The sequence below is a fragment of the Eptesicus fuscus genome, chromosome 13 (assembly GCF_027574615.1).
Source record: "Eptesicus fuscus isolate TK198812 chromosome 13, DD_ASM_mEF_20220401, whole genome shotgun sequence".
NCBI lineage: Eukaryota > Metazoa > Chordata > Mammalia > Chiroptera > Vespertilionidae > Eptesicus > Eptesicus fuscus.
The window spans coordinates 41,876,349-41,899,807 of NC_072485.1; the positions used below are offsets into that span (position 1 = coordinate 41,876,349).

A 23,459-nucleotide genomic window follows, 5' to 3' on the forward strand; every position below is an offset into this window, starting at 1 on the left:
TCGCATCCACTCCACAACAGTGGGGGGAGACCCCCAACACCTGATAGCCAGCTGGGCACAGATTGAGGCATCAGTTGGGCACAGTTTGAGAGATGTGCTCCAAGTCTGGGACCCCCCAAGTCTGACTCTGGGATCCTCAAGTCCAGAGCTCCTTCAGCTTGGGGCCCCTGTGCCTTCTCTGTGCTGAGGCTTTCATGGGGCAACTGATGTAGAGTCCTGGCAGGGGGGTGAGAAAGCCCTTTCTCTAGGTTCTGTTGGGTCCCACCTGGTCAATCAGTAGCTTTTCTTACTGTGGCTGCTTTCTAGAGCCAGAGGCCTCTTCCTCTCCGAGCCTGCTACATCCCTCTACAAACCCCTCCTCAATTTCCTAGGCTCAGCTCAGTGCTCTGCTGAAAGGCAAGAGCTCGGGGTTCTAGTTCGGGGATGGACACTAACTTGTAGTTTAACCTTGGGCAGGCCCTGCTCTGCTCTGCTCTGGGCCTCCATCTCCACTGCTGGAATCTCTGCACTTTAGGCAAAGTGGACCCTCCCAATCTAGCAAGTCCTTTAACACATGCTGGGAGTACCTGTGATAGGTGGGGAGTGGCATACCTGGGAGTGGAGGTGGCTCTCGATGCAGCTCAGGCGTCTGCTCTGCTTTCCAATTCCTTGCCCTCACCTTACTTCAGGAATGGCTGGGGTTTAGTGGCCTAGGAGACGGGCAGTCAGTCAGGCAGTGGGAATGTGGCCCAGGAGTGGAGCCTGGGATTGGGCGAAGGCCACTCAGCAGTTAATTATTGTCACCAGCCAGGCCTCCATGGGGGTGGGGGGAAATAATAATAATAATAATCCTATATAATAAAAGGCTAATATGCAAATTGTCCCCTTGATGGGAGTTCAACAGGGAGTTTGACCAGGGGGCGGGGCTGGCCCACCAACCACCCTCGGCCCCTCCCCCATGCCAGCCAGATGGGCCCCAATCGTGGTGGGCTAGCTGGACCTCACCCATGCACGAATTTGTGCACCAGGCCTATAATAATAATAATAATAATAATAATAATAATGTGGGCCTAAGGCCATTCCCCAAGCCCCACTTACCCCATTTTCTTCCAAAAACTCAGATTTGATAAAACCTTGCAGCAGAGTTGCTGGGATCCTTTAACAGAGTGGGGAATCATTCGGCCCATGTGCCATATAAGACCCAAGAAATCATTCGGTCTGGCTCTTACCAAGGCATAAGGAGTGAGTTAATTAAATGTTTGACCCAATATAGCAGGCTAATTTATTTTTAAGCAGGCTAACTTTTAAGTTGATAATTTTGTATGGTCAGCAAATGATGTTATAAATATCCAAATGGGCCTTGGCAGAAAAAAGGTTCCCAGGACAGAACCAGTTGCAGGGCAAGGGCTTCTGACCTCCCAGTCAGCTGTAGAGAGCAAAGAGCTCCCATGTTCCCAACTTAGCCTCCAACTCCTCCAACCTCATCAACCCCGTACATCCTTTACCTCCAGCTGCGAAACCACAGGTGTTCACTTGATAACTAGAGCCTCAGTTGTTCCCAAAATTCCAGCTCTCCTGCTCTGTCCTTCTCACTCACCCACCTACACAGGTACCCCTTAAAGATTTTTGTTTTTGCTGAGACCGGTTTGGCTCAGTGGATGGAGCGTCAGTCTGCGGACTGAGGGGTCCCAGGTTCGATTCCGGTCAAGGGCCTGTACCTTGGTTGCGGGCGCATGCCCAGTGGGGGGTGTGCAGGAGGCAGCTGGTTGATGTTTCTCTCTCATCGATGTTTCTGGCTCTCTATCCCTCTCCCTTCCTCTCTGTAAAAAATCAATAAAATATATTTTTAAAAAGAACGATTTTTGTTTTTAATGATTTGAAAGAGATAGAGATAGAGATACATATAGAGAGAGAAACATCAATTTTGTTGTTTCACTTATTTATGCATTCATTGGTTGCTTCTTGTAAGTGCCCTGACCTGGGATCAAACAGCAACCTTAGTGTATTGGGACAATGCTCTGACCAACTGAGCTTCCTGGCCAGGGTTACACAGGTATCCTTTCTACAGCATCGAAGAGTCTGGTCTAATTTAGACCCCACCATTCTCAGTCAAGGAGAGAAGCCTTCCTTTTTCACCCCCTTAGGCTGTGGTGATATCACTGGTGGGGGAAGAGAAGAGGGAAGAGCAGATTTGGACAGGAGGAAATACTGAGCTTGGCTTTGTCAAGGTGCCTGCAGCCACCCAGGGGAAGGTGGTTGCAGAGGCAAAAGCCCAAGGGAAGAGTCCAGCTTGAATGCAGATGTGGGAGCCATCAGCCTGTGGATGGCAGCGGAAGTTTAGGAAAGATGGGATCCCAATACCTTCTGGAAGGCCACAGGTCTGGGCGCCTGGAGCAGGAGGGAGCCAGAGAATCAGAGGAGGCAGATGGATTTAAAAGGACTTAGCTTGACACTCAGGCAGGCAGGGTAGGGGTCCAGTGGAAAACAAAGGCAGGTGGAGCATAGGCTGGGGCAGACACGGCAGTTTGAGCCAGCCTAATCACAGAAACCAACCACGCAGGAATAACAAAATGTTTTTAGACTGGGAGTGGGAGGTATGTGAAACTAGGGAGGGGTTGCAACAATAAGGTGAACTGGCACTTAGGAACAGGGAAAGTTCAGGTCCGTTGCTGGGCAAGAACAATGGAAGGTGGCTACACTACAGGGGTAGATATAGAGCAGGCTTGTAGCAAAAATATACCCCTAGACCAGTGGTCGGCAAACTGCGGCTCTCGAGCCACGGTTTGCCACTCTGTTGACTAATGAGTTTGCCCACCACTGCCCTAGGGAAAAAACACTTAAAAAACATTTTAATAATGTACTAATGTCTTAACCTGAAGTCAAAACTTCTGGGTAAGGGTAATGCCTTACGCAGTGGTCGGCAAACTCATTAGTCAACAGAGCGGCAAACCGTGGCTCTCGAGCCGCAGTTTGCCGACCACTGTCCTAGACTATAAGGCTTCATGGGCAACCCATTACTGGGCCCCCTTCCCATTCGGGGAGTCTGAATCCACTTGCAATAAAATTTCCACATTTTTGCTTAAATCTTCTGGTCCAAGATCTCATTCTTTGGCTTCAAGAGACAAGACCTCAGGACAAAGACCTCGGCTAGGCATGGTTATCAGGTTGCTGGAGGAAAATCAGCTTGGCTGATTTTTTTGCCCAGGAAGCCTTATCTGAATTCTGAGACAGCAGCCTGGGAGGGTTAAGCCCTCTGAAGATCTCAGCAGGCAGAGGGACACTGGAACCCTCAGGCTCCCTCCTGACTTCACAAGCCCAGCTCAGCCTTCTCCTGATTAGAGAATGACCAGTGAAAAGACCTCAAGGTGGGACTTGCTCCTGCTCCTCATCCTCCATCCCTGCCCCGGGAGCTGATCTTTATGGGCTTTAAGCTCCTCCACCCAGGCATGAGGTTTGGTCCCAGAGTCAGGCCCTGGGCCCTGAGGGCTTCAGAAGTGACCAGCGAATGGATGGTGAGTTGGAAGTGGAGCTCTGATCTATGGGGAGTTCCGTGCCCTTGTTGAGCCTCAGGCCCTTGTTCAAGGTAAGAAACATCCAAACCTGTAGAGAATTTGCATGAGTTTATTTGAGCCAAAACAGACAACAATTGCTGGGAAGCAAGATCTCAAACGCTCTGGGGAATGAAAGTTTTGCAGTTTCTGTTATGCATTTGAAATTAAGGAGGGAAGTAAGGACGACTACATGAAGGTGGGAGAAAGCAAGGTGGGACAGGATTACAGGACAATTAAAATAGGACTTTAGGCCGAAACCGGTTTGGCTCAGTGGATAGAGCGTCAGCCTGCAGACTGAAAGGTCCCAGGTTCGATTCCGGTTAAGGGCATGTACCTTGGTTGTGGGCACATCCCCAGTAGGGGGTGTGCAGGAGGCAGCTGATCGATGTTTCTCTCTCATCAATGTTTCTAACTCTCTATCTCTCTCCCTTCCTCTCTGTAAAAAAGTCAATAAAATATATTTTAAAAATAATAATAATAATAATAATAAAATAGGATTTTAGGACAGATAAGTTAAGTGGGTGGTTAAGACTTATTTCAAAGGTGTATTAACCCAGTTACACAAGAACAAAGGACAGAGCTTGTTTAAGGCAAAGATAAACCTTTTACTAAAATGTTATAGCCCTGGGCACGACTGGACCCCCTCCAGTTAGAAATTTATAATCAGATCACCCTGTGAGGTTACTTTTCGTAGAATTCTTTTTTCCTTCCACACTCTGCTCTGAATCTGGGGTCTGGGTGCTAGGGCCCCAGGGAGGGACAGGGTCAAGCAGTCACACCTTGGAGCCAATCCCAAGAATGTCCACCTAAACTGGAAGCTTAATACCAGCAAGATTAGTCACACAAAGATAACAGGAAGATGCTGGGCCTGCACAGCTGGGGGCTCTGGGCTGGCGGGAATGGGGGTGGGAGAAACCAGAGCTTTTCCTGAGTGCCAGCCCATCACATACACAATGGCTGCACATTCCCAGGCAGCAAGGAGGGGCTAGGATTCAGATCTGAGTGTGATTGCAAACCTGGCTTCCTTCACAAAGAAAGGAGAGCTCAGTGAGGGACTCAGGGCATCAGCCTAAGGACGGCAGATGCAGTGCTTCTTCTCCTGGGCCTCTTAACTTCCTTCTTAGCCACCTAGAAATTCTGTTAGCGCTTCTATTACCTTCGAGCCTTTGCACTTGCTGAACCCTCTCCATGGAGTGCTGTTCCTCCCACTGTCTCTGCTTGGCAAACAGTACTCCTCCGGAAGCCTTTCCCTAACCTCTCTGGGCTTCCACAGAACTACACCACACTCGGGGCTTCCCTATAGCAAAGCCTGAGCAACTTGTTTTCTAATGCCTGGCCGCCGTGGCTCTGTGGTTGAGCATCGACCTATGAACCAGGAGGTCACAGTTCGATTCCTGGTCAGGGCACATGCCCAGGTTGTGGGCTCGATCCCCAGTATGGGGCGTGCAGGACCCAGCTGATCAAGGATTCTCTCTCATTTCTATGTCTCTCCCTTCCTCTCTGAAATCAATTATATATATATATATATATATATATATATATATATATATATATATATATAATTTATTTATTGTTTATTTTTTTTAATAAGAGTTATTGGTTCTCAGGTCCACCTGCCCCCACCAGCTTGTGCAAGGTACTCAGTTTCCTCCCTGTTGATGGAGACAAGCAGACTGGGTGCTCAGAAAGCCTCTGTTGACTGACAGTATGGGTGCACCGATTCCTTAACTTCCTGAGTACCTCCTCTCTGCAGGCACTGACCCACACTCAGGCAATCTGTCACAAATGACACAGACATGGCCCCTGCTATCAGATGTATGTTTTGTTAGGGAAAAGCCAGACACTAAACACAGCAGGTATATATATATATATATATATATATATATATATATATATATATATCTGTACAAGGGGACTAAAGGGTTGTGATAAGAAGGTGCCTCACCATCCATTTGCTGGTCACTTCTGAAGCCCTGAGGGCTCAGGGCCCTGGCTCAGGGGCCAACCCTCATCCAACCCTCATGCCTGGGGTGGAGGAGCTTAAAGGTGTACAGAAGTCATTTTAGGGGGAAATTATATGTTGAAATCTAATGGCTACAGGGGAAAAGGCTGCAGAGGATAAAAGAGCATTCTAGGAACACAAGGAGGGTATTGCTAAAGTTAAGGCCCCAAATGAAAAGTGTGAATGGAGCTCATATATGGAGGTAGAAGGGGAAATAATTTGACATGTAATCTAAGTAGAGGGATGGCCAAGGCCTTCTATGCCACTAAAGAAGTTTAGATTTTATAACAGCTACCATCGGAAAGCATTAAAGGGTTGGTGAGGAGCTGTCATATAACAAGACCTTTTAGGTGTTCGTTTTTACTTTTTAAAAAATGTCCATCGCATAGTAAAACTGATGGCTGAAAGTTTACTGGTGAATAGGATATCTGCAGTTCTCAAAGTATCTCCCTACAACATACATATTAATTATAAGGGGGGGGGGGGGGTAGTAAAGAAACCTGGAAGACCCAATATCAACCAAAAGATCAGTTAACATCATCAGATGGGCAAACCTGACACCATGTGCCTCCTGTTATGATGCACCAAGAAGGACAGAGTATTGCTTTTGGGATATTTGTTTCAAAAATGCACAGCTTCATTCTAGTGATGAGGAAACAGATACATTCAAAATGAGGGATATTCTACAAAATAACTGGCCCAGCCCTAGCCAGTTTGGCTCAGTGGATAGAGCATCGACCTGTGGACTGAAGGGTCCCGGGTTCGATTCTGGTCAAGGGCATATATGCCTGGGTTGTGGGCTCAATCCCCAGTAGGGGGTGTGCAGGAGGCAGCCAATCAATGATTCTCTCCCATCATTGATGTTTCTATCTCTCTCCCTCTCCCTTCCTCTTAGAAATCAATAAAAAATAAGATAAAATCTATATAATAAAAGTGTAATATGCTAATCAGACCAGACAGCCAAACAACCTTCCAGACATCCTTCCAGATGACCTTCCAGACGACCACGCTATGACACCCACTGATACCAGGCCAGCCAAGGCGGGTGCGACGCAATTGGTTAGGGGCCCGGCCATTGCCCCATGACTGCCCTGCAGAGGGAGACCCAGGCCACAGGCCAGCAGGGCGATCAATCAATCAGGAGGTTTCACGATCGCCCCAAAGAGGGAGGCCCAGGCCACCAACGGGCAGGCTGCGGAGGGTGGGTGGGGCCTCCCTCTGAGGGCGATCCATCAAGGAGCCCCGGTTGGGTGGGCAGGGCCTACCTCTTTGGGGTGATCAATCACGGGGCTCCCAGACTGTGAGAGGGCACAGGCCAGGCTGAGGGACACCACCCCCCACCCCAGTGCACGAATTTCATGCACCAGGCCTCTAATAAATAAATAACTGGCCCGTGCTTTGCAAAATTGTCAATGTCATGAAAGAACCTCCCTTGCTGAAATATCCATCAGTAGGTGACAATTAAAGGTAACATATTCATAGAATGGAATATTGTATAGCAATTAAAAAATATGAACTAGGTCTCAACAGACTAATATGGAAATATTTCAGAAACTGTGTTCTCATGGTAAGGCACATGGATATGACAACTACACCTATCAACTTAGCAGAAAAAAAAAGTTTGATGCCATAATGTGTTGACAAGGCTATGAGGAAATGGACACTCATATTTTGCTGGTGGAGGCCACATTGATACAACCCTGTAAAGTTGAAATCCATATTAGAAAATTAGAAATCCACGTACTCCAGCAATCTCTCTTCTGGAATTCAAGTATAATATGCTACTATGTCTAAGATTATTCATTGTAACATTATTTGTCATTTTAAAAAATATATTATTATTGATTTCAGAGAGGGAGAGAGAGATAGAAATGTCAATGATGAGAGAGAATCATGGATTGGCTGCCTCCTGCATACCCACTACTGGGGATCCAGCCTGCAACCGGGGCATGTGCCCTGACCCCTGACCACGGGGAATCGAACCATGATCTCCTGGCTCATAGGTTGATGCTCAACCATTGAGCAACACTGGCTGGGCTATTTGTCATTTTTTAAAAAAGGAAATAATGCAGATGTTCATCATTGAGATCCCTCCTCCAATATTTCCATCCCAGACCACATCTGGTAAGAGAAGGAAGGGGAAAGAAACTTGTTTCGCACCAGAAGCCTGATAAGGTCATCCATCAATTTCTGCCCACCTTCCCTCCACCAATCCCCTTGTCCCCTTGTGATGCAAGAATGATGAACTTAGCCCCAGACTAAGGGATCAATTTATACTCCCTACTTGCTGGTGAATTTCAAGCTAGTCCCAGTCCTTCTTTGGTTCTCTCGACAAGAATGATGATGTCCCCCTGCCACCCCATCTACCCCACGATCGGCTCACCCCACCCTCGACAACCCACTCATCCCCAAATTATTTACAAGACACAAGACACATGCGGATCTCTCTATTTGAATAGACTGTCACAGCGTAAGGACCAGGGCATTGTGCGGTCTGCTAATTGAGAGAGCTGAGCTGGACTGCAGGCAAGGAAAAGGTCCAGGTATCAGTAGTGGAAGCTGTTCAGTCAAGGAGCCAGAGTTGCAGCATCAGAGTCAGGCTGAGCAGGAGAGGCCCAGTCCCATGGAGCATGGCCCTAGAAGCCATGGCCAAGGCATAGAACCTCGCCACCTCTTCATTGGGGTTGCCCTGGGCTGGCTCAAACCACATCTGGATGCAGCGGCCACTCCCTCGGCTGTATTGGCTGGCCTGGTAGGAGTGACTCCAGAGGCCCTCACACATGGCTGCAGGAGTGGGGAAGTAGGACTCGAATGTGCGACAGACGGCCCCAGATGGACACTTGTTAGATCCTGCAGGGGGAGAGAGGATAGACAAGACATCCAGCCCTGCTTACCTGAGGGAGATTCAGGCAATGCCAAATCCTCAAACCGCCTTTGCCCAAACCCCACCTCCATCTCCCCACCCACCCACCAGCCCTCACCTGAGGTCCAGTTCCAGCCCTTGTGCCAGTCACTCTTGCAGGTGTAGGAGGTGCGGCAGGCTTCCCACCAGCTCTCACAGTCCTCTTTGCACAGGGGCACGTTCAGGAAGCGCTCTCTGCGCCAGCTCTGGTTCACCTGAGTGGGAGGTAAAATGCGAAGGTTCCTCAGCCAGGCCTGTTGGCAGCCACAGCTTTGACTGGGGTGGGGTGGGGTAGGGGGAGGGGGACCCCGGTACCTCCTGGATCCAGGGCCCCAGGTTGGGGGAGCACTCATAGAGACAGTTGTCCTGGATGAAGTGGCGCTTGCAGGCGGGCTCCATCTTGCCACAGTGGTCCCAGTTGAAGTTATACAGGAGGGAGGTGTCCTTGTGCAGCTCCTGGCTGGTGCTGACAGAGCAGCAGGCATTCTTCCTCCAGGGAGTGCACTGGGTGGGGAGGACACAGCACTCAGTCCCCCCTGCCACCCACTTCTGCCACCTCCAGCCTCTCCCCGTTTGGTTCTTGCCCTCCAGCCCCAGGTAGATTGTTCTAGAAACGCTCACTGTGAGGACCTCTCTGTCCTTGGCCTTCAGGAACTCCCATCTGGAGGGACACTCAATTGCAACAGTGTGATTAGGGGATTGTGGGAGCCTGGGGGAAACCCTGTCTTGGGAGGACAAAAAACTATCATTTATACAGGCCTTAACCCTTTATAAAAAGTTCTTAAATTTATTCATTAAAAAAGTATTACTGAGTAGCTACTCTATACCAGCCACTGTGGTAGACAGAGTATAGCAGACAAGAAAACAGACAGAAATATGTGTTCATGGATCTTACATCCTGGTCAGGGGAGACAGACAGTAATACACTAAAAGAGAAAAAATATGATATGGAAGGATATGATCAACTATATAGGGACGTTTGCAGCAGGGAATGAGTATGTGGAGAATGGGGTGATGGTTGGAATTTAAAATAAGGTGGTTTGAAAAGCCTCATTGCTAGGTGACATTTTGAGTAAAGGAGGAAAGACAGTGAGTGATACAATAAAAGATATACAGTATATATTTTTATTTTTTATTAATCTTCACCTGAGGTTATATTTTCTATCGATTTTTAGAGAGAGTGGAAGGGAGGGGGAGAGACAGAGAGTGAGAAACATTGATGTGAGAGAGACACATGGATTGGTTGCCTTCCACATGTGCCTGGACTCAGGATGGAGCCTGCAACCAAGATATGTGCCCTTGACCGGAATTGAACCCGGGACCCTTCAATTCACAGGAATAAAATAGATTTTTGTCCGGGTGAGGCCGCGCCTCTGGGTCCGGGAGAGGCCGCGCGCCCCTGGGTCCAGGAGAGCCCACACACCCCCCTGCGTCTGGGTGAGGCTGGGTCCCGGGCCCGGGTGAGGCCGCACACCCCCGGGTCCAGGTGAGGCCGCGCGCCCCTGGGTCCGGGGGAGGCCGAGCGCCCCTGGATCCGGGTGAGGCCGCGCGCCCCTGGGACCGGATGAGGCCGCTCGCACCTGGGTCTGGGTGAGACCACGCGCCCCTGGGTCCGGGTGAGGCCACGCGCCCCTGAGTCCAGGTGAGGCCGCGCCCCTGGGTCTGGGCGAGACCAAACCAGAGAGAGTTGGACCTGCATTACCACCATTTGTTCACCATCCAGAACTGAAAAGTCAGAGCTGACATGTATACATAAGGAACTGGTGGACATTGAAATTGGGTCTCTAAAGAACTGTTGGTCCAGAAAGAAACTCACTACAGACTGATTCATTTGCCTGTCAGCATAACTATTATTGCTCGTCTCACATTCAGTTCTTATAAGTATATTTCTAGTAACACATGATCTCACTCATATAGGGGAAATGATGAACAACATAGACTGAGGAACAAGAACAGACCCAGAAACAAAGAGGCATCGACCGGACTGTCAGGCCTCAGAGGGAGGGTAGGGGAGGGTGGGGGGAGGGGGGAGAGATCAACCAAAGGACTTGTGTGCATGCGTACGAGCCTAACCAATGGTTAAGGACAACAGGGGGGTGTGGGCATCCGTGGGGAGGGGTGTGGGATGGGAATGGGGGGATGAGGACAAATATGTGACATCTTAATCAATAAAGAAATTTTTTTAAAAAATTATAAAATAAAAAATAAATAAATAAAATAAAATAGATTTTTGAATAACCATTCTTGGCAAGAAATAAGATCTGTGTCGCCCCTGTGGTTAGGCCAGTACCAGACTTAATGGGCCCACAGAAACATTTGCTAAAAAAAAGCAAATGAAAGACATTTATGATTTCCTAATCTAAACCAAACTTCATCTTAGAAATAGACACACCATAGTTTAGCATGTTTTTAATATAGACCCAATTTTCCAGGACAACAAAAGCATGAAATGGAAGACTGTACTGTATGGTTTACATTATTGGAGTTAATTACCATTTTAGAAAATGGCCTCAGTTGGTGTGGCTCAGGTGGTTGAGCATTTTCCCATGCACCAAAAGGTCACCAGTTGGATTCCCAGTCAGGGCACATATCTGGGTTATCGTGGGCTCAACCCAGTAGGAGATGTGCAGGAGGCAGTCAGTCAATGTCTCCCTCTCTCTCTCTCTCTCTCTCTCTCTCTCTCTCTCTTCCTCCCCTTTCCTTTTTCTCTAAAATCAATAAAAACATATAAAAAATAGAAAATAGTCATCAATGGCAACACGTCTTAGAGTATCTTATAGCCTTTAAGTTGCCAATAGAATACACCAGCACAAATCTTCATTGCAGCTGCCCCATTCGTAGTGATTTTATGAATAAAGAAACGTGTGCTGTTTCACAAGGACTTCTAATGTAGCCATACCAGAAAACTATATTGAAATGTAGTTTGTTTGTTTTTTATATAAATTGCTTTCTTCTTGCTTCTCCTTTGCATTACAGGTAATTATGTTGATAATTTTAAATTAAATGTGCAAATAGATTCTAGTAGCTTTGAACTTCATTCCAGGATAGAAAAGAGAGTCTAAACAATATTTTTTTCTAAAAAGGAACTATCGAGACTAGTAAGGGATGCATAATTTTTTACAGAATGTGTGAAAGTACTGCACCTCTGCCCCGTGTCGCAGTCATAGAGGCCTCTCCTTTGCCCCTAGCACTCCATGGGACTGCCACGTAGTCAAAGTAGGAAAACCATCCTCCCCCAAACCCATGGAGGTGTCCGCCCCAGTCCTACCCCACCACGAGGGCTAGTCATGTCCAGGTCCTGTGTGTGTCCATAGGCTCCTCTGGGCCTCAGTTTCCTCATGTGTGTCATGGGGAAAATGTCACCTACCTACGTCAGAGGACCACCGGAAAAATGAGATCATGGACAGAAAGCCCATGACACCTGGTAGGTAGGTACTCAGTAAGTGATCATTGCATGTGATTGCTGACATGGTATCCTGTTCTGAGGAGGCCGCCCCAAAATCAGCTAAACCGCTCCCCGACCTTTACCTTCTCAGCAATAATCAGCACATGGGGTGTCTGGCCCCTCACCCCTTCCCGCACCACCCTAAGGTCCTCTTCCCTGTCAGAACCAGTCCCCTCCCCAACCGCAGCCACACTGCGGCCATACCTGGCCATGCAGCTTGTCCTCAGGGCCTGGCTTTGTCTTGTGGTGCTTGGCGTCCATGCAGACGTTGAGCAGGTCTGTCCTGTCTCTGGCACTGCACACGGAGGCCGACAAGCAGGCCAGCAGCAGCAGAGGTGGCATCCGTTTCCAGGCCATGTCTTTCTGTCCCTGCAGAGGAAGCTGTGGTTAGGGAGAAGGAGGCCTGAGGGGAGAGCCCATGCCGGGTGCTCCCTTCAGCCCCTCCTCAGCCTCCCCATCTCCACAGTGAAGGCTGGGGCCAGACCCTGTTCCTTCAGTGCTGGGTCCTGGGGCTGCCTGAGACTGAGATAGATGAGGCTGGCAAAGGGGGCTCCCTCACCCGTCTTGGAGGGTTCAGAAGGGGATCTGGGGTTAGTAGTGGACCTTCCGGGACTGTTCCCAAGTTGGAGGTATCTTGCACCCACACCTTCCCTCTGGACTTTACCTAAAAAAGTAATTAAATGGTTTAGGTCCCTACTTCCTGAAAAGGGCCAGGGACCCACAGCACCCTTATGCTGTGTTCAGCAAGTGCCCTGCCATTAGACCCTGGATTGCCTGGGTTCCCATGGCAGCTTAGGAACCCTGTCTGCCTGGGGAAGGCAGAGGCCCAGCTCTGCTGAGTTCTCCACATCGGCCTGAGGATCAAGGGATGTAACACAAACAAGACCGTGTTTGGTTTAATGATACAGAAATGGAAGGAGTGGTGGATTTTTTTTTTTTAAAGATTTTATTGATTGCTAGAAAGAGGAAGGGAGAGGGAGAGAGAGAAACATCAATAGGCTGCCTCCTGCACAACCCCTACTGGGGATCAATCCCACAACCCAGGCATGTGAATCATACAGCAACCTCTTGGTGCATGGGATGATGCCCAACCAAATGAGCCACACCAGCCAGGACAAACGTGGTGGCTTTCAAACAGATTTGCTCCCTCAGACTTCTTCCTTCCCTATTTCCTCAAAGCCTTTCCTCCCTCCTCCCCACTGTGACTCTGGCCCCTGAGTCCGGGTTTATTTTTAAAGTAATATTATATGGTGAAATATTATACTTAATCAGATCTGAGACAATTTTTTCTGTGACCCTTGACTTCTGTACCTCACCTTCTACCTATGTAGAGACATTGACTGACTGCCTCACCTCTCTGAGAGCTGGACTAATGCCCCAGATCGCCACCTGACTCCTCAGAAAACAAACGCAGAGACCCTTGGACTGACCAGAAGGACCACATAAAGTCTGCCGTGTTAAAGGAGCCTGCCCGACACTTGAAGGGCATGTGAAACCCGGGCATGTGTCCTTGACAGGAATAGAATCTGGAACCCTTTAGTCTGCAGGCCGACACTCTAGCCACTGAGCCAAACTGGCCCAGGCTGATTTCATCTCTTTATTTGTTAAAGGAGCCCCCCAGGCACTGAGGGGCATGGGCGGCACCTGGAAAAGTGACAGCCCCTTGTCTGTCCATGACTGCCCGTCACCCCACCCCACCCTTTATAGATCTGTTTCTTTGGGCTTAGTCGCTGAAGCACTAAGAGTTGATAATGAAGACCCATTCCTCTCCCTCACCGTTCCCTCATGCAGTTGATCACCAAGCCCTGGCAAGGGTCCCTCCAAAAACCTTTCCAGAATTCACTTCCCCTGGCTCTGTGTTTGGGGTCAGTTCACTCCTCCAATTTCTTCCCCTTCAAGTCATCTTTCCCACAGAAGCCAGGGTGATCTTTCTAAAGAAAGACATGCCCCTCCGCTACCCACAGACCCACCAAATCCCCCCAGTGCCCCTGTCACCCTTCCCTCCTGGGGGCATCTTGCCTGAGCCTCCTTTGCTGCTGGGAGCGCACACTGCTGCGTCCGGACTGGCCTCTCTCAGGGCTGGCCTCAGCTCCAGGACCCTGGACTTCCCAGTGGTCTCTTTCCTCAAAGCAGAGCTCTGAATGTGCTTATGCAGAATGTACCCTGAGGTTAGCAATGTCTACTTCTACTTCCTTCCTTTCCAGACCTCACTGTATTCCAAGCTTCTTTAGTCTGTCAAGTCAGCCAATCTTGTTTGATTTCATCTTCCTTTTTTTTAAATATATTTTATTGATTTTTTACAGAGAGGAAGAGAGAGGGACAGAGAGTTAGAAACATCGATGAGAGAGAAACATCGATCAGCTGCCTCTTGCACCACCACCCCCCCCACTGGGGATGTGCCCGCAACCAAGGTACATGCCCTTGACCGGAACCGAACCTGGGACCCTTGAGTCCGCAGGCCGACGCTCTATCCACTGAGCCAAACCGGTTTCAGCTCATCTTCCTTTTTTTAAAGACTTAAAAAAATTTTTTTTATTGATTTCTGAGAGGAAGGGAGAGGGAGAGAGAGATAGAAACATCAATGAGAGAGAATCATTGATTGACTGCCTCCTGCAAGCCTCCTACTGGGTATCGAGCCCAAAACCCGGGCATGTGTCCTTGACAGGAATAGAATCTGGAACCCTTCAGTCTGCAGGCCGACACTCTAGCCACTGAGCCAAACTGGCCCAGGCTGATTTCATCTCTTTATTTGTTAATTTGCTCATTCCAGGATCCACACATTCAACATTCATGAAAGTTTAGAGAAACACTCACCTCCTCGGGGAATCTGATTTTTGAGGTTCCACAAGTGGTTTTAGGATAAAGCTAACTTGAGGGGCATGAGGCAAGGTGGGGAAGAACCCAGGCTTTAGGGTCAGGCCATGGGATCTAATAACAGCTCCAGCCCTCTCAGAACCTTGGAACTGTCACTAAACCTTGCTGAGCTCTCGTTGGCTCACCAGAAAATTGTTGAGAATATATCTGGAAAAGTTGGGCACGTATGAAGTAGGCTTAAATGCCAACTATCATGTTAATTTATGAGCATCGGGGTGGACATAGGTAGAAGGTGAGGTACAGAAGTCAAGGGTCACAGAAAAAATTGTCTCAGATCTGATTAAGTATAATATTTCACCATATAATATTACTTTAAAAATAATTAAGCAGTTTTTTAAAAATAAATTTTTATTGAATTTTGAGAGAGGAAGGGAGAGGGAGGGAGGGAGAGAAAGAGAGAGAGAGAGAGAGACAGAGAGAGAGAGAGAGAGAGAGAGAGAGAGAGAGAGAGAGAGAGATGTGAAAGAGAAACATTGATCAGATGCCTCCTGCAGGAGCCTCTGACCTTTTGGTGCATGGGATGATGCTCAACCAACTAAAGCCACACTGGCTAGGGCCATAATTAAGCAATTTTTAATAACCTTTAAAAATTGTGGTAAAATACACATTATGTAAAATGTGCCATCCTAACCATTTTTAAGTGTATTGTTAAGTACATTCATATTGTTGTACTACCAATCTCTGGAACTTTTTCATCTTGTAATGTTACAGAAAACCGAAGAAGAACAAAGCATTACTTAGAGAGATAGAGTTACGTTTATTACACGCGGGTCCAGAGAAAAATGTATCTCAAATTCTGGGCCCCAACATGCAGGAATTCTCTCTATTTATACGATTCTACCTTCTTTGTCTCCCAAATATGGGGTGTTTCCAGCCCCTTTTGCAAGTTCTCAAAGAGCACGTATGTACTGGGGCCTTGCGACCTCAACCAGAGGCCTAGCCTGGCACCAGCACTGATAAACTTGTCTGGGGAAAATTTAATGGCCTTGCTGAAGTGGGCGTAGTCTTAGCAAGCAAGAATCCACAGAAGCCGCCCCAGCCGGCTTGGCTCAGTGGATAGAGCGTCAGCCTGCCGACCGAAGGGACCCCGGTTCGATTCCAGCCAAGGGCACATGGCTGGGTTGCGGGCTTGATCCCCAGTGGAGGATGTGCAGGAGGCAGCCCATCAATGATTCTCTCTCATTATTGATGTTTCTATCGTTCTCTCCTTCTCCCTTCCTCTCTGAAATCAATGAAGAAATATATTTAAAAAAAAAAAAGAAGAAGAAGAATCCACAGAAGCCAATTAGCAGGGTTAAAATTTCAAACAGCAGTTTTCATATAAAATGGATACTTCATTCCCCACTGGTTTTATGTACATGAGTCAAATCATTGACTCTTAGTTATTGTAGTTATATTTACCCCTGAGGACTATAATCTTAATTTTTTGCCTAATAAAGTTAGTGGGCCTGCTTATAAGATAAGGGCCTAGAATGAGGGCCAGGAGTAATCTTTAGAGAGTCCGAAGAGTCCTGGACTTTCAATTTTTCCTGGGCTGTCTTAAGCCGGATGTGATGAAGCCACGCTGGGATTCCGTTGACCTTGACTGCCGTGGAGGTGGTCCTTTCCAGGTAGGAGTCAGTCCTTGGATGGCAAATACCTTTACCCAAACAGAGTCACCAGGGTGGAAGGAATAAACCAGATCAGAAGTTGGTACAGGCAGAGCTTCTCAGATGCTTACTGGGTAGACTGTAAAGCCTGTAAGAACTTGAATAAAGACTGGTTATGGATTTTAGTTTTTCTAGATTGGGTAGGCCAGGATCTGGAAGCGTCACTAGAATCTGTAGAGGCCCCACTGGTTTTAGGGCAGCCTCCCGGGCAGCTTCATCTGTGGCCCTGTTCCCTCTTGCTTCTGTGGAGAACCCTTACCTTGTTGTAAATGCATACCTGCTATCAGTATAAATTGTTACTGATTTTTCTTTTGTCCACCAGAGAGCCTGAAACTGGGTGACTTGAATGTTTGACATCCAGTGCTCCAGTGTGTTCCAGAGTAAAGCCTCGACCTCATGTGGGGCAGTTAGAATTAGTTACTGACTTAGGGTTAACTTATTTGCTTTTTCGATAAGCATAGCTGTGGCTGCTACTGCCTGGAGGCAAGCATGTCACCCAAATGCAAAGGGGTCAAGTCTTTTGGTCAAATAAGCTACTGGCCTTTTCTAAGGGCTGACACTTTGGGTGAATACCTCTTTGGCTATGCCCCTTGTCTTAAATACTTAGTTACATCTGGTAGCGCAAGTTGGCCCATCGTCCTTGCTCTGCTCATGTCTGTCTAACTGCCTAATATATTACCTCAAGGATCCTGGCTCTGAATTCTTTTAGGGAAAATGGACGTTGAATTACTTCTGTAGCTGCTTCATGCTGAGGAGGGACGGAGTTTTCTCTCAGAGCCAAGAGATCCTTGCTGTCTGTCACAGGGACCATGAGGCCTAGGCACAGAAGGAGGTGGGCTTGTGACCTGGCAGAGACAAACTGTAACAAATGATCCAGTGGAAGGGAAAGGAAACATTTCAGTTTTAATGACCTCTATTGAAATAGAATTTTTCTCCTCCAAATTACCTCTATGTTTATCAAAAGAGCCAGATAAAGACTAATTTACCTATTGTATTTAATTTGGCCTGCTTGTTTGCATAAACACAACAAGAATGGTAACTGACTACCTTTGCCAGAATTTCATGATTGAATCTTATTGAGCCCCATAGGGCTAGGAAGCCAAACCATCCAGCTGCCGTCAGGCCTGCCTGTAGTATCTGCTGAGTTAGGTGAATCCCTCACCTGAAGCGACTCCACCTAGGCCCACGCCCTAGGTTTTAAGGCCCATCTCAGTAGCCCTCCTATGCGTCACGGCCTAGAGTGTGTGGGGTTCCGCAGGGACACAGAGTCATCCTTATTGCTCCCCTTCTACTCTGACCAACCGCCAGTGATGGTAGGGCATGGGCCTGATGCTCCAGCACCAGCCATTTTCAGGGCTCACAAGCAGGATACGAGGCTTTTCCTTGGCACTCTTATTGGCTTTAAGTCTTCAGAGTTCAGACAGGGCTCTTTAAAACATGACACTACAGTCAAAGTTTCCGGTCAATAAAACCGCTATTAGAAACCGGTCTTACTGAATTTATGCAGAGAAACGTATTGCCATGATTTATTAAGCATTGCCAAATTTCAGAATAATTATATAAGGAGAAAAATATACTGACCTGCTTTAAGATCTTCTGATTTTCCTTGTCAGTCCTTTCTATGGATTCTTCAGAGTAATATAACTATCTTCAAATGACAAGGAGAAATTCAAAATGTGTCTATATTCAAGTAGACAATTATAGCTGTCCTTGTAGTAGGGTTCCCCCTACTTAACTTGTCCTTAAAATTTCATATGGTCTCTGGGAGGAGTGACATGCCCTCTCAGAAAGGACTAAGGGAGCTTTATTGCTTTACAGGATCTCACATGTCACAGGACCTCACGGGGTCTGTAATTCCTGTAACAAAGGGCTGGTACTCACCACTTCCCTTTGTTCCAAACAGGCCTTCCCTGGTTTCCTAAAGTTGAGGTTTGTGTCACACCTGACATGGGTATGGCCACAAAGGCCTGCAAGACAGTATACAGGCTGCCAACTGTCCTTTAATAGAGACCAAAACTAGATAGGTATTTCCCTTGCCCATTTGGGCACCTGCCCTTTTGGCAACTGCATTCAAATCTGTAAGGTTAATGCAATATTATTAACACAATGAAGTACAATATTGGCACTGTGGCTACCTTAGGTAGCCAAATCTTCTGCTACCATATATGACACATGGTAGGGCTATACAAATATCTTAGGGAGGTGACTAAGGTCTATTCTTTTTTTAAAAAATATATTTTATTGATTTCTTACAGAGAGGAAGAGAGAGGGATAGAGAGCTAGAAACATCGATGAGAGAGAAACATCGATCAGCTGCCTCTTGCACACCCCCTACTGGGGATGTGCCCGCAACCAAGGTACATGCCCTTGACCGGAATCGAACCTGGGACCCTTGAGTACGAAGGCCGACGCTCTATCCACTGAGCCAAACCGGTTTCGGCTGCTCTTTGATTTTTAAGCTGCCAGTCCCAAACAGCCAGAGTTGCAGTTAGAAACAGCTTTGCATATTGCAAAGCGCTTCTGTGGCAGTGGCTTGGGTATTAGGCCCCATGTCTCCTGCCAGTCCCCTTTGTGGCAGAGCAGCGACCAGGCCTCTCCCAAGGCAGTGCACTGGAAGGGGATCTCCGCCCCTCCTCTTCCAGCAGCAACAGGTACTGAACCCTCTCAAGGGATAAATATCACAAATTTATCCCTTTAAATTAACCTTAGGACTTTAAAATTTGCAAACAGGGAGCTTTCACTAGCTCTATCTGCTGCTTTCACAGATCCTGGGCCTGCTGCTCTATCCCTGGGGCTGCAGGAAAGCTAGTAGCAGTCACTGGCTTCTGGTTTAACTGCTGCAGCCAGCAAGCCAAAGGCCTAAGTAGCAGCGGGGCAGCCCTAGTGTCAGGTAAATGTCTGCTGTCCGCCGCTTTTCTTGCTGCTGAGGCTTCTTCCAGGGCCACTTAAGCAGCTCAGGCATCCAGCCCCCCTTATCCCCTTCTTTTATCTGGCTCTTGGGGGCTGAGTCTGCCCAGCAACCAGTTTTAAATCACCAGGGCAGCTAGAAGTTCTGATAAGACACCTGCGCCAGCCGAGCGGTCTGCAGCCAGTAAAAATAAACAAAAACCTATCTCTCCCAGCTTCATAATTAACTGCTGACTCCCCCCTCCCCTTCTCTGCATTAACCATTTACTCTGTCCTTAGCAGGGGACATAAGGCAAGCGGTCTGAGATCCTGTATAACCAGGCTTTTTACATTTAAGGATACTTTTTTCTTATTCAAACCTGTAACCGTTGTTTTCCGCATAGATTTTTACTCTAAGCCCCTAGACTCCTAGAGGATCTTAAATCCTCCTCCTTTACCACTCTTGATTTCTCCGACCCCTCCTTCCCCACCCGTCCCGTCCCCCAGTCCAGTTGCTTGTCTCCCTTTCCGATTTCGAGTCAGAGGAAGACAATTCCTACAGAGGGGAGAAAAAGAAACAGTGGGAGTTTCAGAGAAAACTACAGACTACTGCTGTAGCAGTCCTCCCTTTCGAAAGCTGAATTTTGACCTGTGGAAAAATGACTTTTAGTCAGCCTAGAAAGATAGCAGATGAGGATAAGGGTGTATAGGGAGATTTCTTGCAAACTGAAAGCCTGGATGGCCTCCTGAAAGAAAAGATCTTTAATCCAGTTATAGATGCTATTAGAATCAGGATGAGAGAGGAAGGGAAAGACCAGGTTATGTCCTCTATGAGAATCCTAATAACTGAAAACAGCAAGTTAAACAAACGTTGGACTATGATGTCACAGCCAGGGACAGGGCCTGTAAATCTCTCCACCCTGCGGAGCTATAAGCCCTGCACCTGGAAGTCTCCAACCACCAAAGAGATAAGAAAGCCATAAATAAAAGTTACTTGTTCTTTGAAATATCACAAATTTATCCCTTTAAATTAACCTTAGGACTTTAAAATTTCAATTTAATATAGCAAATTCACAAATCAGAGCAAACTGAAACTCTTACTTATTCAAAATAAGAGAGAAATTTTTATTAGCTAAACTAGGGGCCCAGTGCACGAAATTCGTGCACTGGGGGTCGGGGGTCCCTCAGCCCAACCTGCCCCCTCTCACATACTGGGAGCCCTCAGGGGATGTCCTACTGACGGCTTAGGCCCGCGCCTCACAGGGAGCGTACCTAAGCCGCAGTCTGGCCTCCCTTTGTGGGAGGCAACCAGGCTGGTCAGGGGAAGGCACCAGCCCCATCACCCCACTGCTGCAGCCACTGTCAGTCACCGCAGCCACCAAGAAAAAATGACAACTTTCTTTAGCCATTTTCAAGATGTGTCTTTCATAGGATATGGATTTCTTTATTTTTTATCCTCACCTGAGGGTATGTTTCCATTGACTTTTAGAGAATGTGGAAGAGAAAGGGAAAGACAGAGAGAAACACTTTGATTGGTTGCCTCCTGCATGAGCCCTGATCTGGGCCCCGGCCAGGGAGAAGCCTGCAACCTAGGTACATGCCTTTGATCAGAATCAAACCCAGACCCTGCTCTCTGCAGACTGAGGCATTATCCACTGAGTCAAACCGGCTAGGGCAGGATATGACATTTCTTAGCCTTCCAGCAGCGGACCTTCATTTTTTTCCCCAGAAGTGTGGTGGAAAAACCCTAGATCACCTTTTTGGATTCTTATTACCCAAGTTACTAAGAATATTTCCAATGGCATACAGGAAGCTTAGCCAATGTGCAGTCAGAAAAGGTGTTTCCTCTATAGTTCACACCAATGGAGGGCTGGGCCCTGCCCAGGCCTCCCCAGCTCCCTCTGATCACCGGCTCAGCCCCTGCCCAGGCCTGCCCAGACCGAAAGCCTCTTGGGCAGGAGCGGACCCCCAGCTCCCTACAATCAATCAAGGGAATCCGCTCCTGCCCAGGCCGAAAGCAGACCCCCAGCTCCCTGCCCAGGTGATCAACTGCAGGGGTTCCGCTGGTGTACCAGGCTGAAGAAACCCCCAGCTCCCTGCAATCGATGGCAGGGGGTCCGCTCGTGCACCAGGCCAAAAGCTTCCGGCGGAGGCTTTTTGCCTGGAGCCGGAGCGGACACCCAGCTCCCCGCTTTCGATGGCAGGGGGTTTGCTCGCCACGCCCACCATCCAATCAGAGTGAGGAGCTGGGTGTCCACCACGCCCACCATCCATCGAAAGCGGGGAGCTAGATGTCCGCTCCGGCTCCAGGCCAAAAGCCTCCGGCGGAGGCTTTCGGTCTGGTGCCAGAGCGGACCCCAGCTCCCTGCAATCCGTCGCAGGGGGTCAGCTCAGGGCGCCTATGTATGCAAATTAACTGCCATCTTGGTCGGGTTTATTTGCATACTCGCTCTGATTGGATGGTGGGCATGGCTTGGCTGGTGGGCATGGCTCGGGCATAGCGAAGGTGCGGTCAATTTGCATAATACTGTTTTATTAGGTAGTATGGGCTGATTCCCTCCCACTGTGATAGAGAGCAAACATCTCTGAGAAAAATAACTCAGCAGCGCTGCTTAAGACGTTTGCAGACCATCACCGCAGGTCCGCCCTATTTTTAAACAATTTAAACAACAGAAAGAGATAACATATACTCTCATGAGTACAGCCAGAGGCACAAAGTAGCTTTCACTTCACACAGACCAGTTAATGAGCAGATAATTATGCCAAGACAGACAAACATCCATACTCACACTCTCTCAGTAGACTAGCCCAAACTGGAGCTGAGCAGATAAATGAAACAATGCCCAACTCCCCAGACGGGCTTGGGGGCACTCCAGGCACCCATACCCCAGAACAGAATTCTCCACCAACATCTTGGTGAGAAACTACCGGAGGAGTTAGGACTGTGTCCAGTCCCCCATTCTCGGTAGCAAATTGGCTAGTCCCACACAAACAAACAGCAGAGTGAACTCATAATTCCTTCATTCACCTCCAGAGTCCCACATTTATATACTATCTAGTCCGAGTTTTTGACTTCTACCAGATATTAACCAGAGTTTAAACAGTCACCTGATTCCTGACTCCTGATTAATTTGCCTGAGGAAGCTCTATGGCCTCCGGGGAGGTGATCAAGCTCCCCCTTCCACACACTTGGAGTGGGCTTAACTGACGGGGCCCCTACCTTACAGATTCTGTCAACAGGTCCAGAAGTGTCCGTCCACTCTTTCCAGATGCCGGCCGGGTCCTGGGCTGAGGTCCAGGAGGGCCTGGAGTCCCCCAGTTCAATTCTACTAAATCAGCAGAGCGATACCTCCTGGAGGCCTATCCAGCTCCCCTGGGCCCCAAACTTGGCCCATTCACTGGAGTCCAAAAGGCCAAGCTAGTTATGTAACACTGGAACTGTGTTCCCACTAAGCAACTACCCATTGCCTCCTTCCCCCAGTCCTTGGCAACCACCATTTGACTTTCTGTCTGTATGAACTTGACTACTTTAGATATCTTCTATAAGTGACATCATACAGTATTTGCCATTTTGTGAGTGGCTTCTTTGACTTAGCATAATAACCTCAAAGTTTATTCATGTGTTAGAATTTCATTCCTTTTTATAGCTGAATAGTATTTAATTGTATGTATACAATGTATTTGATTTATCCACTTATTCATAAATGTACACTTGGGTTGCTTCCATCTCTTTGTACTGTGAAGAATGCTGCTATAAATACGGGTGTATAAATATTTCTACAGGACCCTGCCTGCAGTTCTTTTGGGTGCATACATAGAAGTGGAAGAGCTGTATCATGTGCTAATCCTATTTTTAATATTGAGGAACTGTCAGACTGCTGCAGAATTTTACATTTCCATCAACAGTGTAAAGGGTTCCAGTTTTGACGAAACCGGTTTGGCTCAGTGGATAGAGCGTTGGTCTGTGGACTGAGGGGTCCCGGGTTCGATTCCGGTCAAGGGCTTGTACCTTGGTTGCGGGCACATCCCTGGTGGGGGGTGTGCAGGAGGCGGCTGATCAATGTTTCTAGCTCTCTATCCCTCTCCCTTCCTCTCTGTAAAAAATCAATAAAATATATTAAAAAAAAAAAAAAAAGAGTTCCAGTTTCTTTTCATCTTCACCAACACTTGT

At 47.9% G+C, this 23,459-nt stretch overlaps 1 protein-coding gene across 2 annotated transcripts; it reads right to left on the minus strand.

Annotated features, from left to right (window-relative positions):
• Positions 1 to 7,966: 7,966 nt before the first annotated feature.
• LOC129151089 (folate receptor beta-like) lies at positions 7,967 to 14,051 on the minus strand. 2 transcript variants are annotated; one of them, XM_054724828.1, is made up of 5 exons: positions 13,899 to 14,051; positions 12,084 to 12,248; positions 8,750 to 8,938; positions 8,514 to 8,649; positions 7,967 to 8,382 (listed from the first exon to the last, which is right to left on the minus strand). In XM_054724828.1, the coding sequence occupies exons 2-5, from the start codon at positions 12,234 to 12,236 to the stop codon at positions 8,096 to 8,098; spliced, it is 765 nt and encodes a 254-aa protein (XP_054580803.1). In that variant the 5' UTR covers positions 12,237 to 12,248; positions 13,899 to 14,051; the 3' UTR covers positions 7,967 to 8,095. The 2 variants fall into 2 exon arrangements, with proteins under 2 accessions (XP_054580803.1, XP_054580804.1); XM_054724829.1 differs by lacking the exon at positions 13,899 to 14,051 and adding an exon at positions 12,439 to 12,490.
• Between the last annotated feature and the right edge of the window lie 9,408 nt (positions 14,052 to 23,459).

Coding starts and splice junctions, on each gene's coding strand:
- LOC129151089 (XM_054724828.1), bottom strand. CDS start 12,236: ATGGCCTGGAAACGGATGCCACCTCTGCTGCTGCTGGCCTGCTTGTCG. Junction 8,939..12,083: donor AGGACAAGCTGCATGGCCAG/GTATGGCCGCAG, acceptor CTCCCCACCCAG/TGCACTCCCTGGAGGAAGAA. Junction 8,650..8,749: donor TGGGGCCCTGGATCCAGGAG/GTACCGGGGTCC, acceptor CCTCCCACTCAG/GTGAACCAGAGCTGGCGCAG.